The sequence below is a fragment of the Myotis myotis genome, unplaced genomic scaffold (genome assembly GCF_014108235.1).
Source record: "Myotis myotis isolate mMyoMyo1 unplaced genomic scaffold, mMyoMyo1.p scaffold_m19_p_10, whole genome shotgun sequence".
In the NCBI taxonomy this organism is placed as follows: Eukaryota; Metazoa; Chordata; class Mammalia; order Chiroptera; family Vespertilionidae; genus Myotis; species Myotis myotis.
In genome coordinates this window covers 26,490,091-26,506,062 of record NW_023416314.1, presented here as the reverse complement: position 1 = coordinate 26,506,062, position 15,972 = coordinate 26,490,091, and the positions used below count along the sequence as shown (strand labels likewise).

General features: G+C 40.5%; 1 protein-coding gene across 1 annotated transcript in view; it reads left to right on the top strand.

Annotated features, from left to right (window-relative positions):
- TYR (tyrosinase) overlaps positions 1–1,120 on the top strand; it is a 69,606-nt gene extending 68,486 nt beyond the window's left edge. The window contains exon 5 of the mRNA XM_036321458.1: positions 553–1,120. Within this exon, the coding sequence (XP_036177351.1) occupies positions 553–788 (236 nt within the window). The 3' untranslated portion in view covers positions 789–1,120. The remainder of the gene's footprint in view (positions 1–552) is intronic.
- Positions 1,121–15,972: the final 14,852 nt, after the last annotated feature.

Below are 15,972 nucleotides of genomic sequence, written 5' to 3'. Positions count from 1 at the left end.
AAATAGCTCAACGAGTTTTAGTAAACTGTCTTGGGGCCAGGCACTGTGTAATTTACAGATCATATATTATCTATATACTCTAAAACATTCCAACAAGGTGATATTATTGTTTTCCTATTTTCCTGATGAAGACACTAAAGCAGTGGTTCTCAACCTTCTGGCCCTTTAAATACAGTTCCTCATGTTGTGACCCAACCATAAAATTATTTTCATTGCTACTTTATAACTGTAATGTTGCTACTGTTATGAATCATAATGTAAATATCTGATATGCAGGATGGTCTTAGGCGATCCCTGTGAAAGGGTTGTTCGACCACCAAAGGGGTCGCGACCTGCAGGTTGAGAACCGCTGCACTAAGGTATAGGAATATTAGGTATAACCTCCCTAAGTTCTTACAGCTGATAAGTAGCAGGGCTGACTTTCAAACTCAAACATCTGACTCCAAAGTATTATGCAAGGATGATGATGATGGTGGTGGTGGTGGTGGTGGTGATGGTGATAGTGGTGATGACCACAGCAATTGTAAAACATTGAATGCCTTTCTATTTCAGATCCAGACTTTTTTCAAGACTACATTATGCCCTACTTAGAACAAGCACGGCAGATCTGGCCATGGCTCACTGGGGCGGCGGTAATGGGGTCTGTCCTCACGGCTGTGCTGGGAGGGCTCATTGGCCTGTTGTGCCGTCGTCATCGTCGAAAGAGAAAGCAGCTCTCTGAAGAACAGCAGCCGCTCCTCATGGAAAAGGAGGATTACCACAGCTTGTTGTCCCAGAGCCATTTATAAAAGGCTTAGACACTAGAGTAGGGCCAGAAAGCCAGACCTCTCTCTGATTCAAATGCTGTTCAAGTCCCCAGGGCATGTCCCCACAGAAATCCCTGGTATTTGCCTGTGAAAACCATTATCAGAATTGTAATCTAATACAAAGTGAACCCCTCTTCTATCTCAGATAGAACACACCCGTGCTGGCCTTGCTGGTTTTTGTTCATCCTTTTGACAATTTCCCTCAAGCCCCATATTTTCAAGGAAAGAATGCTATTTGGTCATTCATAACTGTTACTTGTATCTGGATAAACTTATAAAATATGGGAATCCTTTTAATTCTTTCCTTCTCATTGTTTAATGGTGTTTCTTTTTTATTGTCTTTGGCTTTAATAAAATAGTAACAAATTTATACTGAGTTCTTTGAGCTTGAGAAAGGCATTTTTATTTTTCTCAGGAAGCATAATGTTTCCCTTACATTTTATAGTCCTGCTCCAAAATGTTTATAAGCATTAAATATAAAACAACCTTCCACTCTTTTCTGCCACAGTCCTGACTATACTTTTGAAGGTCACTGAAAACAAGGGCCTTGCCCTTCAACAGATCTGGCTATGTGCCTGTCTCAAAATGTGCTCGTTAAATACGCTGACAGTGTAGGAGGCAGTAGATAGGCATAAGCGGAGTAGGAACAATAGGCCAGGTACACAAGGCCACCAGGGCAGAAAGTCCTAGGTATCTGGCAACTAGCAAAATTGGAAAGATAAGACCTCTCCCCCAGGTGACCTTCCTCCCCTGGCATACTGCTCATCAGGCAGTTCAGAACCCTGACCTCTCATCTCACTGGTCATGTGATTCAGACCCTTCCCTGACCTTTCCTCCCCTAGCATGTGGCTAATCATGTGATAGACCCATTAGAGGAGAAACAAGGAGCCCAAAGAATAGCCTCATAGGATTCCCATAAAAGCCCTTGCGCGATTACTCCCTTAAGCACTGAATCCTCAGAACAATGAGGTTCTGACCTGCATCAAGTAATTTTAAGAACAAAGCCTCTGGTCTGTTGACCACAGAGACAGAGTTTTAGACAAACTAGAGAGAACATATAGGCCTCAGTTGTGTTTTAGCTCCAGTTCCAAAAAAGCAGCAAAACCAGAGGAAGTGACACCATGGCTGACATCAGGGCCACATGCAAAGACTAATGACCCCTTACCCTAGTGCCAACCAATCAGTAGAGACCATGACCCTGAGAAAATACACCTGAAAAACTGATATTTCATTGAGATGCTCCTCTGGGACCTCCCCTGAGATCCCCACCTTTAGAGAAAGGACAAAAACCCTCGGAGGAGGACCAGTGCTGGGTCTTGCTCTCTCTGGAGAACACCTGTGTCTTTCCCCCTTGTTCCCAGCAAGTACCTTTACTCTCTTCCTCCTAAGCTCCAAGGGCCCTTCTTTTTCCTCGGTAACTTTTTTCATGAGCCCACACAGCCCAGCTGGCTCACTTCTTCCATAGCTCACTTCTTCTACCTCTGTGACTTTTGCTGGTATTTGAGTCTTGGCCCTGAATTCTTTCTTAGCCAAAACTCAAGGACCAAGGTTGTTGAACCAAGGTCTGGTGCCATTTCTTTGCTAACAACAATGACAATAATAATCATATTAAGAGACCTTTTGTCTCTTAAGAAGAATTTTATTTAATTAGAGAATGTATAAAATGCTACAAAACATTTCAAGGTTGAGAACAATTATGTGAATATCAGTCTATAATTTTAGTTAAATAACATTCCTATTTTTCTTAGCTATTAAGACCCTACATTAAAATGTCTAGATAATCCTGCTATCTAAATTCAACTGGGTCCAGATGAATTTCTAGAAATACTCCAATTTATGTGAGAGTCTGGGGGAGGAGGGGATGAGAGTGGGCTGGTAGAGTTTAATGGGGTAAAAAGGAGGACCTATGAAATACTTTAAACAATAAAGATATTTTTTAAAAATACAAGAACCAATAGATAGAAGTTATAAGTATCCAATAAAAGGAAAAACTATCCAATACTCAGAGCTTTCAAAACAAAATCAACATTCTTGGAAAATAGTAAGTAGTTGCCACTGTAAGTTTTCACATATAGTGTGGATGGCTACTTCAACATGAATTCTATAAAGAGACTTTAAGTATTGAGTCTATAGTAATGCTTACTTATTTGTTTTTAAAATTAATAACTTATTATTATCTTCAGTTCCCTTCTACCTAGTTTGTATTTGTCTGCTCAGCATTTTATTTTTTTCTTTCAGTTTGACTACTTGATTTTCAGCGCCATCTCTGAGCAATGTCTTTCCACTCTGTATTCCATGCTTTAAAGGCAGAATGATCCAATCCAGGCTCCCAGAAACCTGTGTGGGTCTGGCACCTGAGCCTCTGCATCTATGGGAGTATATTTAAGAGAACACACCTGTAATGGTGCCTTTCACCTAAAATTTCCTACAATCCCTGTAAAGTCTGAATTTTAGTGTTCAGATTATTTATAAATGCATTTAAAAAGGAATTGATTGAAAAAAAAAAATGAGCTCTTGAAAATGCCTTTATCTAGAAAAGACTGATCTAAATCAAGATCATGTAATTTTAAATGGTTAAATTTCATTTAGTCCCAGTTTGAATTCAAAGAAAAGTAGACATCATCCTATTATACACATACTAGAGGCCTGGTGCATGAATTTGTGCATGGGTGGGGTCTGGCCAGCCTATCCTGATCAGGCCCATTGGCCAGGCCTGCCGGGGGGAGGAGCTGCAGGCGGTTGGGCGGCTGGCCCTGCCCCCTGGTTGAATTCCCAGTCAAGGGGACAATTTGCATATTAGGCTTTTATTATATAGGATGATTTTGGCTAATTTTCATCTAGAATACATAGAAATGTACAAATATTGCTGACGTGATATCACTGGCTCTTTGAAATTACTAGTAGTTAATAAACTCAGTTATAGAGCAGTATTCCTCTCCTAACTCTCATTAGTTGTCAGACTTACCATTGGCAATCTTGTTTAATTTCTGATGCCTACTGGAGAAAAGTCAGGCAAGGAATGAGGAGCAGCATATTTATTAACTCAGTGGGATCTGTGGGACCATAGCAAATACTGGGAAGTCTATTCTCAACTTGGTGCATAACCAGAAAAAAAATTTTTTTTAAATAAATTAGCCAGGGCATCTGAGGAGTGGATTCAATTTAGAGAGAAATTGGAAAAACATAAAACCAGTAACAATGAGTGGGAAAGGAAATCTGGCTAATGGTCTGCAGAAGACGCTGGAGAAGCAGTAACCATGAATGTGGTTGCCTTCAGCCTGATCTCAGAACACAAGTACTTAGCTGGGTTTGATCCAAAGGCAAAATTTTAGTCCAAGGGGTGTTTTTACAAAGTATCTTGAATATAATCCACTCAAGGAATTTTCATGTTCACTGACAGGAATCTGTATAAAGTCATTCTTTTCTCTATCACGAGGCAATTCCCTCCTTTATCACTGCACTTCAACAGAGAATACTGTTTTGTTTCTACAGAGGAGGGGTGGGGAACCTTTCATCTGCCAAGGGCCATTTGGATAGTTATAATATTACTAGATGCCCAGTGCACGATATTCGTGCACTGGGGAGTTGGGGGTCCCTCAGCCTGACCTGCACCCTCTCCAATCTGGGAGCCCTCAGGGGAGCCCTCTCCAATCCGGGAGTTTCTGTCTGTCTTTGCAATCATATGAGCGAATTGTCTGAGACTGCAACTTAGTTTGGTTTATTGCTCACAGAATAATAGAGGCATTTTTTTTTCTTTGCTTCATTGGTGGAGATTTCCTGGAAGTTTTAGGATATCTTCCCTTTAATTTTTCCTAGACACTCTGATTTTACTTATGCCTCTCACCTTTGCTTTCCCTCCATCCCCCACTGCAACAGTAACTTGTTCCAGGTTCGCTTTGCTCTAGTGTCTAGGTACAGTGGTTCTCAACCTTCTGGCCCTTTAAATACAGTTCCTCATGTTGTGACCCAACCATAAAATTATTTTTGTTGCTATTTCATAACTGTAATGTTGCTACTGTTATGAATCATAATGTAAATATCTGATGTGCAGGATGGCCTTAGGCGACCCCTGTGAAAGGGTCGTTCGACCACCAAAGGGGTCGCGACCCACAGGTTGAGAACTGCTGCTCTAGTGTCTAGGAGATCCGTCTGCCACCAGAACTACTATTCCCAGAATTCCTGGTGCTCCCCGTGCTCTTGGTTTTCCCTTCCTGCTCTGTCTCCGTCCATGGCCTCCCACTCTGCCAGAGTCCTCCAAGCAGCCAGCTCTCCCTCTCTGCTCTCCATCTGGCGGCTTGAGGAGCCAAGTTCCCCAAGCTGCTCCATTCTCTGCCGGCTCTCGACTCTGCACTTCACCCTGCAGCTTAGGGGGAGTGACCGAGGGAGCCACATTTCCCCCAAGCCACCGGCTCTCCCACTCTGCTCTCCACCCAGCGCCTGTGTATGCAAATTAATCCACCACCTTTGTTGGGTTAATTTGCATACTCACTCCTGATTGGCTGGTGAGCATAGCAGACAGACAGTCAATTTACACATTTCTCTTTTATTATATAGGATTCTCGGGCCATAAAAAATTATCAACTTCAAAATTAGTCTGATTTGGTCAAACATTTAATTAATTCACCCCTAATGCCTTGGCAGGACCAGACCAAATGATTTCAGGGGCTGGACATTCCCACCCTGGCTATAGATGCTCAAGGTAACAGGTTTAGCAGCAATCTATAATAATTAGACCAGAGAGCCAAACAACCTTCTGGATGTCCTTCCAGACGACCTTTCGGATGAAGCCAGGGCTGCGAGGGCTGAGGCAAGCCACCGTGGATGTGAGGGCCAAACCCCTTGCATGAATTTCATGCATCAGGGCTCTAGTATTTGTTATAAAAGCACCACCACGTTTGATACCTTGGTTTCCTCAAGGAGGTACCAAAATTACATGACTGATATTTCAAGACACCTGAAAGTTTTATTTAATTCTAATTAACATTATATTCTGTGGCATTGTTTTATAATATGGCTTTTATAAACTGATCCATTTTCGACTCTGCCCTTTTTCACATAATAAGTCACATTCTGTCATAGAGAAAGAAATAAGCAGCTGCCACTTTTTTGTTCCTCATTCTGTGTTTTACATAAAAAAAAGGATTTTTGTACCCAACCTTTCCAACATGTCAAATATATAATTCTCCATCTGTAAAAATAAATATGTGATGGGTACAAGTCATTTCAGCCACTGTCTCTAGCAGGCTGACAAGTGGCATTGATTGTGAATGCTTTAAAATAGCCTTTTCCTTGTTTATATGGGCTTTGATTTGTAGCAACCCTTTTCTTTGTCACCATAAAAGGGCCTCATTGGGGCCACCTATTGTGAGCTTGTGCTATTTTGGAGGATGTATCAGGAGAACAAAGTTCACTCCCCTTCTGATTAAACTTCTGAAAGTTGCTGAAATGCAAGTAAAAATTGCTTTTTGCTTGTTTGTTTGTTTTAATTTTATGTTGCTTATTTTTAAAAGCCTTTGCTAGTTTGTACAAAATAAAGAAGATAAAATTGCCCCTGGCATCCACTGGAGACCTTAAGGCAGTGGTTCTCAACCTTCTGGCCCTTTAAATACAGTTCCTCAAGTTGTGACCCAACCATAAAATTATTTTGTTGCTACTTCATAACTGTAATGTTGCTACTGTTATGAATCATAATGTAAATATCTGATATGCAGGATGGTCTCATGCGACCCCTGTGAAAGGGTCGTTCGACCGCCAAAGGGGTTGCGACCCACAGGTTGAGAACCACTGACTTGAGGACTTCCAAATCATTAAACTATAACTTTTAAATAGGAATAATTTAGAATCTTCTTTTAAATAAAAGCATTATTAAAACTCTATATAGTCCATGTTTACCTAATTGTTTTGTGCCTTGCTTTCTCAATGGTAATATAAGAAGTTATTCATATGACTTCATGTTTGTCTACCAATTCTTTTAGGTTTCACAATCATAATCATAGTTTTCTAATTCTGTATTTAAAAATAAATAACAAAGATGTTACAAGATAGTGACTGGTTATGATGCGCCAAGAACTGTACTAAGTGCTTCATGTACATGTGAACTTATTTAATCTTCATATTATTGATATGAAAATAAGTATTATTTTTGTGTATTCATATGAGGAGCCTGTGGCTTCCATAGGAGATGTACTTTACCCAGGCTTACATGTCTGTTCAGTAGTTTAGGTAATTGAGGTGGGATTTGAATCCAGTGTCTCTTAGATGATTCATAATTATAAATTTCATTGTTGTTTGTATTCAATTATGTTGATGTGCCATAACTTACCAGGTTCTTGCTACTAGATAGTTAGGCTTTACCTAGCTTTTAAATTATGTTTAGTGTTATAAGGAATATCTTGGTACATTTGGCATCTGATTTCTCCTAAATTATTTTCCAGTGGTATGATCTCTGAGTCAAAGCATATAAATAATTTTATGGTTTTTCTAATGAATTGCCACAGTGCTTTTGAAAAGGGTTGGGTGGATTTAAAAATGCAAAGAAAATTCTAAACATAAGAGATCAAAAGGAATAAAGAAGAAAACGAAAAGGTGAAGGAAGACTTGCAGTTCTCTTTGAGAGGAGCTGAAGCCCCTAACTGGAGCTTGAAATAGTGCTTCCTCTCATAAAATATATAGTTTTCAAATTAAAACCTTTATCTGCGGGATACTTTTCCCCTCACTAAAATTAGAAGGAAATTCAGACTCGGCCATCCTAGAGAGATAGGGAATAACACGAAAATAAATTGGTCCCAAAAGAAGATATTTTCAGAAATGTGTACACCTTGGCTAGGTAAAGAGGTATGTGCGCCTCAAGAATAATGCAGAAATAAAAACAGCAAAACCAGAAATCCACCCGAGGAAGAATAAGCGCAGGGCATCAAAACAGTGTGAATCAAAGCAGAGTCGGGTTCAGCTGATGGGATGCACAGAGACCACGTGACAGGGGTCTGGAAGGCGGGGAAGGCCCTGAAAACACAGCCGAGACCAGTTTGAACACCTTGTTTGTACCGCTTTTTGAACAAAAACTGCCCTCTGCTTGGGATCTGGGCAGTCTTCCTTATCAGATCATGTCACTTTTAAACACTCTCGCCAGGGTAATTGTAAAGAATGGATGTGCTTGTGTCCGTGTGCATGTGTTTGGAAATAAAGTACATTTTCCCACCTTTCTCCAATACCAAAAGGAACTTCGTTGCTGATTGTATCATTGCTACTGAAGTAAATTACCACGAACACAGTGGCATAAACGACACGGATTTATCTTGTAATTCAATAAACCAGAAGCCCCATATGGGTCCCACTGAGCTAAAATCCCGGCGGCATTAGGTGTGGTTTGGGGGGAGACGCTAGGGAAGAATTAATTTCTTTACCTCTTCTAGCTCCTAGAGACATTCAGTAGGTCCTCCAACAACATTGTTTCATTCCATCTCGTTTCATTATAATGATGATGAGGAAAAGGACCGACTCCCAGCCGGGTCACTGCCTCTATGGAATTTGCACGTTCGTTCTCCGGGTGTCTGCGTGGGTTTCCTCCCACACCCCCAAGATGCGCCCAGGCGGTGAACCAGCGCGTCCACACGGTCCGGGTCTGAGCGAGCGTGGCCCACGGGAGTGCGCCCTGGGATGGAAAGGCGTCTGTCCAGGGCGGGCTCCCGCCTTGCACTCTGAGCTGCTGGGAGAGGCTGGGCGACCCACGTGACCCGGAACTGGGCCAAGCTGATTGGAAAAGAATTATCTTGTTTTTAAAAACCTTTCTTAAATGTATGTACAGCTCACATTTATTTTAATGTCTAATGTTAGAAGTGTTTTAGGTCTTTATTTAAAAATTTGGTGACGTTTTCGTAACCAGAAATATGCCATAGAAACGTCATTCTTGTTTATATTAATTAGCCCAGGGTTCAATTGGTTTCCTGCACCAAGTTTCTCTTAAAGTCACAGATTAGAAGAATCTCTGGAAGATGTTAAGTGAGAACTTAAAGTGCATTCCTTGTCTTGTGGCCTTTCTCCATCTTCAAAGCCAGGAATGTTGTATTGCTCTCATCATTCTTTTGTAGTCACATCTCTCTGTGACTGACTACAGGCAGGGAGATTATCTGCTTTCATACATTCGTGTTTCAACTAACCTGGTGCTCCTGCAGACTCCATCTCAAAGTCCTTACCTTTAACCATATCTGAAAAGCTCCTTTGCCATGTAAGGACATATAGTCATAGGTTCTGGGGATTAAGACAGGTACATTTTTGGGACGGATGTACAGAGAGCTTATTCTGCCTATAATACTGACTTAAAAACTAACAAGGAAAATTGGCCAGGTGATAAAGTACTCTTAATGGGAGGTTAGCACAGCACAGGCTGTGATAGTAAGTATATTAAAGATATACAAAAACCTTCAACATATGGGGGATCTGAAGTCAGACTTGATGAATTTGATTTCTGGCTCAATCTCTCATTAACTGTATGACCTTGTCTGAATTATTTTACCTCTCTGTTCCTCAGTTTTCTCATTTTTAAAATGTAAATAAAAATAGCACTTTGCTCAACATATTCTAAAGAATAAATGCAAAGCATTTACAATAGTGCATAATAAGTCCTCGGTAACTGTGAGTTAATAATTTTCATAGAGCAGATTAAGTTACCATAAGTTAACTGTGTTTTAAAAAAAAAAGAGAGATGAAAATATAACCTTATATTTTGTGTATGCTAAATCGTTTTGCATTATCTTGAATATTAATATAATACTAGAGGCCTGGTGCACAGATTCATGTACCGGTGGGGTCCCTTGGCCTGGCCTGCGGGGATCAGGCTGAAACCGGCTCTCTGACATCCCCCGAGGGGTCCTGGATGGCGAGAGGGCACAGACCAAGCCGAGGGCACCCCACCAGTGCAGGATTGGGGCTGGGGAGGGAATGCAGGAGGGCTCCAGGGTGTGTCCAGCCTGTCTCATCCAGTCCTGATCAGCCAGACCCCAGCAGCAAGCTAACCTATCGAGTCAGAACATCTGCCTCCTGGTGGTCAGTGCGTGTCATAGCAACTGGTTGAAAGGTTGAAGGAAGGGTCAGACACTTAGCATATTAGGCTTTTATTATATAGGATAACTATGTTCCCAGTTCATGTCAAATAAGGAGCCACTCCATGTTCTTGTTTCAATTCTGACACTGTAATCAAGTATCCTCTTCATGGTCTGATAGTGCCACATTTTTTGCTTGTTTGTGCTTTTTGCTGGTGATTTCACAGTTTAAACTGGCCCCCAAGTGCAACAAGGCTGTGATTTGCCTTATGAAGAGCATAGATGTGTAGGAGGAGGTTCTATAACAGGTGATCGGAGGCACATAAGAATCTAATTGAGAGAAATGGCTCAGTATTTACTAATTCAGTGTGTGACATCTTTATAGAACAAAACTATGAGAGAGAGAGAGAGAGAGAGAGAGAATCACTTCTTATGTTCATAAAATCTACCTATAAGCCTACCATAAAGACACTTGGTTCTGTAGTATGTGCTTTGATGAATAGCTACAGCAGGGGTCCTCAAGCTTTTTAAACAGGGGACCAGTTCACTGTCCCTCAGACCATTGGAGGGCCAAACTATAGTTTAAAAAAAAAACTATGAACAAATTCCTATGCACACTGCACATATCTTATTTTGAAGTAAAAAAACAAAACGGGAACAAATACAATATTTGTATTTGCATATGGCCCTCAGGCCATAGTTTGAGGACCCCTGAGCTACAGTGACCATTACTGTACACATACATTGACCTGTGGCTGGGCTGGGCCAGTGCCTGGATGACTTCCCTAAACCCTGAGACAAAGGAAAACTCCAAACCAAAGATAGTAGGAGCTGAATGGGAAACAGACAGAAGCAAAGCCTGGGTTAATCCAAAGACACAAATAAATAGGCCGTGCGAAGTGTAGCATAGGACCTGGAGTTCTCAGGTCTATAGCTGGGCTTGAAAAAACAGGAAGAACAAACAAAAAACATGCCTGAGAGGCCTGACAAAGGTTCCAGGTTAAAGCGTTTACTAATCACAATATGCCTTCAGAGAATGGCCGTGGCGCCCTGCTGCCTGCTGATCCAATTTGGAGCAGAGCAGCCTTATATTGTTTTCATCTGCTTTGGGAGACCAAAATTTGTTGTTTTCCCCTCCTCCTAAGTATCCCATTAGAGCAATGGTTCTCAACCTTGGCTGCACATTAGAATCACCTGGGAATCTTTTTAAAATCCTGATTTCTGGGCCTCATCCTCCGGAAATTCTGTTTCTTTGTTATGGGGTGGGGCCACAACATTAGTAACAAAGAAACAGGATTTCCTGAGGATGAGGCCCAGAAATCAGGATTTTAAAAAGATTCCCAGGTGATTCTAATGTTCAGCCAAGGTTGAGAACCACTGCATCAGAGATTTAAAATAAATAACCATTTCTCACCACCACCACAAAAGAAACTCAAGGCAAATAGACAGGTATTTAAAAAACTTGAAATCTGAATGTTGATTAATCCAAACCTCCCAACAAAATTGTTTCTCAAAACGAACCTGAAATTTAATTTCAGAAATCACCTTGTCAAAATGCACGCAAGGTTTGAAAAATCTGCCATAATTAACAGTCGCTTTAAGTCAAGAAGTACTTGTCACAATACCTTGGGTCTGTATTTGAAATGCAAAACAATGTTTTGGGTGTTTTTTGAAAAAACTATTTTATTATGTGTCTGGTTTTTTTTTCAACATCAATTTTTTAAATCATCACCTGGGGGTATTTTTCCATTGATTTTTAGAGAGAATAGAAGAGAAAGGGGAAGACAGAGAGAAATATCGATGTGAGAGAAACATTGACTGGTTGCCTCCTGCACTGGCCCTGGGGTCTGCAATGGAGGCATGTGCCCTTGACCGGAACCAAACCTGGGACCCTTCAGTCCGCAGGCCGACGCTCTATACACTGAGCCAAACTGGCCAGGGCTTGGTGTTTGTTTACATCTCCCAGTTGATGACACATTTACCAGCAAGCTGCAAAGAGGGCCTCTGTAACACAAGCCACTTAAAGAGATTTCTTGCAGGTTTCATTGCCCAATAAAATGTCTGATGAGAAACTTTTACTGTCATACATTTTCATCTTTCTGAGCTGTGGAAAGCATTCCTGACAGCCGGGTAATCAATATGAATTACAGGAACTTTGAGTCTTCAGATTGATATATTGCCCTTGATTTGTGCAACCCCCCAAAACATTTTTCCCAATTATCTTTTGTGTTCTTCCCACACTGGCTGCTGCTGCTGAGTATTTTTACAACACTAATGCTATTAAAGCATGCACTCAGGACCCCGCTGTGACACAAAGCAAATAATGCACAGAGGAAATAAATGCAAGCTCATAACTGTTAATATTGCCTTTCAAATGCATTTGAACTTGACCTGTTGAAATGTCCATTAGAGAACGCACGACAGCTTTGCAAACTACGGGAGGCAAGACACCATCTCAGGAAAGCAGATTCTTTGAAAATAAATCACTTGAAGAACTGCGGTGTGGTAGGAATTGATTGAGAGCAATGCAGAACCAGATAGTGAAGTAACGTGCTTAAACCCTATAAGCAAGTCACCACTTCTAAAAGCTCTATAAATTAAAGCACTGCGGCATGATTTGACCTATGAATGATTTTTAGATTAGAGAAAACAATAAATAATAAGTTAATATAAAGAACATAGATTTAGAAACAATGCCACAATGTCTTTTACTCTAAAGAAAATACCTTTTCATCCTGCTGATATAAGAAGGCTTTTCAATTTTGTAGACCTCATTAGGTTTTTCTTAGCAACTAAAAGTGACCATAATCATGTATGCTGAAGCATTTGTATTCATCCTGTTCACTATCAAATTATAGGGTTACAGCCAACACAGAAACACAAAATGGAATGACCTTTGAGAAAATTCTGGTTTATATTTTTTCCTTAAAAAAAAAATACTTGTATTGATTTCAGAGAGGAAGGGAAAGGGAGAGAGAGAGATGGAAACATCAATGAGAACTGGCTGCCTCCAGCACGCCCCCAATTGGAGAAAGAGCCCACAACCTGGGCATGTGTCCTGACCTGGAAATGAACCCGGGACCTCTTGGTCCATGGGACAACGTTCACCCCATGGAGCCACACCAGCTGGGCTGGTCTATATTTTTCTAATGAGAAAATCATAGTTTTCAGATGGTACTGAAACACAGGTCTCTAGGACAGAACATACGGCAAACTGCTCATATCCCGCCTATGAAATGTCAGATAAAACAGTTGCTCTACTATTATTCTTGTGTAATTCAGATTTAAAAAAAGGGAGATGGTGATATACTGAAAAAACAGTAAACAAAATCCCTTAAGCAGGAGTTACTACATGCACGTCAATATTTATAATATATTCAATGTTTAGGTAAGATTGAAACCTTTTAATGATCAAGTATAAAAACTCAACATTTGGACTTCATAATGAATATACTGTATTTTATTAATTTCCTGTGCAGAAAATATGTATAATTGACATTATAAAACTGTATAAATATTTTGATGTTTTAATGGACACAATTATCAATTTTGAGAAGACCAAAAAGCAAACCAAAATCCCAAATTCAGGGTATTACATTTAAAGATTAGAATTATTTAATTCCCAATGATAAATAGAGTTGAAAATTATAAGAGTGTTGACATGCTTGGAATTTACACCACTTTCAAAATTTTTCAAAATAACATTTAAAAAAAAAAATTGCTTGTTAAATGTCTTCACATGAAAGTCTAATGTAATCATTTAGTCTTTCATTAGGATCAAAACAAGAGTAATTCAAAAATCAAGCAAAACAACAACACATTCATTCCCCAAACCCTGGGGAAAATTCTTGATTAGTACGGCCAAAGGTGCACAATTAGTTTACAATAAAGGACATTTTAAAGTATATTTGTCTAACCTGTATTTGTTTAGCTTTTACACTGTGCTGTGAGCCAAAAAGAACGAAGGTTTTCTACAGAGAATGACTTACAACAATAAAATTACATATAAAAATAAACATACTTTTTCTAGTTCTTCACAAGTACTGAATCTGAGCGCTGGCTTCCTCTCCAGCACTGTGTGCACTCACAATTCCGTGCAGCCACACAGGAATCAACTGCACACCTGGTGGCAGAGTGTCTCCCATTGTGAGAGAGGACCACAGGTCTTCCAATTGCACACCTGCCATGATTGAATGCTTATGAACGTTGGAAAGTGTCATTTCACATTATTGCGAATGTCTTTTTCATTCAGGCAATTTTTCTTCCAATCCATGGCAAACACACTTTCTCTCTCCTCTCTCTCTCTCTCTCCCTCCTTCCCTCCCTCCCTCTCTTGTTCTCCTACACACACATGTAATTTAAATATAAATATCTACAAAATAATGTGAGCTTGGATGAAAATACATAATGTAAAGTATCTTTGGAAACAGTAAGAAAAATATGAATTTCTTTTTTTTCCATCTAGGAAAAAAATAGCTTCCATGCAGTGCTTTTGTCTTTTCTATAATTATTTCTAGTTCTACAATATAGGCCTTAGTCTTAACTCAGTAGGCTATCTCATAAACAGCTGCTTTTTACTCCATGAAACTTTAAATAAGGGCGGTAGGTTATATTGCCTTCCAGTAATTCCTAGCTCAGTTCTCATAGATCAATACAGCTATCTCTAGCCACATTGGGCCTGACCAAAACCAGTGTAAGAGGGATTCAGAAGGCAGTTACACTAGACGGAACAGTCAACTTTGTTTATCAGAACCTCAGAACAGATCAGTGGTACTGATTTGTTTGTGGGCGCTTCTCTATTTGCCCAGAAAACAATTAACTACTAACTCAATCAGTTACAATGGACTGTGACTCATAAACACCTGCGTTTTTACTTTTACATAAATTTTACTTTTACGGTGTTTTCAAAAACCCACTTAAGATTTATTTTACCTGGGAAACTTTTCTTTCTTCATCACTCCTTTCCTCCTCTCCTCCACATGCTTGCCCTACCACCTCCACGTAAGTTAGGCAGAGCTTGATGGCACTCGCCTTTTTATGCACATGGTCTAATGCTTTGCAGGGGTGAAGGTTGCAAGTCTGATCTCTAACCCGGGATCCTGTTCACGCCACACACTGGAGGCAGCTGGATAAAATGATGACACTGGTAACCTGCCACCAACCATTCCCACATTTCAAAGTGATTTTTACTTCTCCCAACTCTGAATTTTAACCTAATTTTATGCAATAGAGAAGAAAATAAAGACACTTTCCCGCTCTGGCCATTTGGTAAGCAGATAACGGTCACCTTTAATAAACGTAATTACATCTGGTGGGCACCCAGGTATGTGGTTACAGATGCTACGCTGACTCAACAGCTGGTCTTTTCCTGAACCGGAGAGTCCCCGAGACTCTGGAGAATTAGCCATGCATCATGTCAAAACACAGAGCAGGGAGTGCAACCCAGGTCACATTCCAATATATATATATATGCGCGGCAAGGTATTTTACATTCCTTTAGGGCTCAGCTGGAGACGAAAGCCTGGAAGATTTAACTGCTGTCTCCCTGGCCAATGTGTTGGCTGCCATATATTTTTTAGCAGGCAAGCCCGGCACTCATTTGATGCATTGTAGAGATCTCTCACCACTACAATAAAATATACAGTCATCCTAAATCGATAACGAGGTTCCCATGAATGTGCTGATACAGATGAACAGACACCCTGTTATGATACAACAGAGAGAATATCTGTTTCTCAGTGTCTGCACTATTAAGAAGGTTTCATCCCCTGGGTGGACGGAGAAGAGCTGAAAAAAATCTGACCTTGCCGTGACAGTGTTCATGGGTGGCGCGTGCAGCGGATGGATGCACGGCAGCCTCCGCTCCTTTATTGCCACATATATTAGAGCGGTTTTGTAGTGCTGCTTCTCATCGGAAGGTCGGGTTGCCTCTAGGTCAACCAGCAGCTCATCAAGGCTCAACTTCTCAAAGAAGATTGTAATTCTGATGAAAGCTTCTCCTGTAATTCTAGTGGCAAAGAAAACGGGAAAGGCTCTCTAAAAACAAACCAAGGGCCATGTTGTTTTACATTTCCCCAAACCCCAGGAATAGCCAGTCTTGTCACACATTTGAGCATCTATTAAATTAT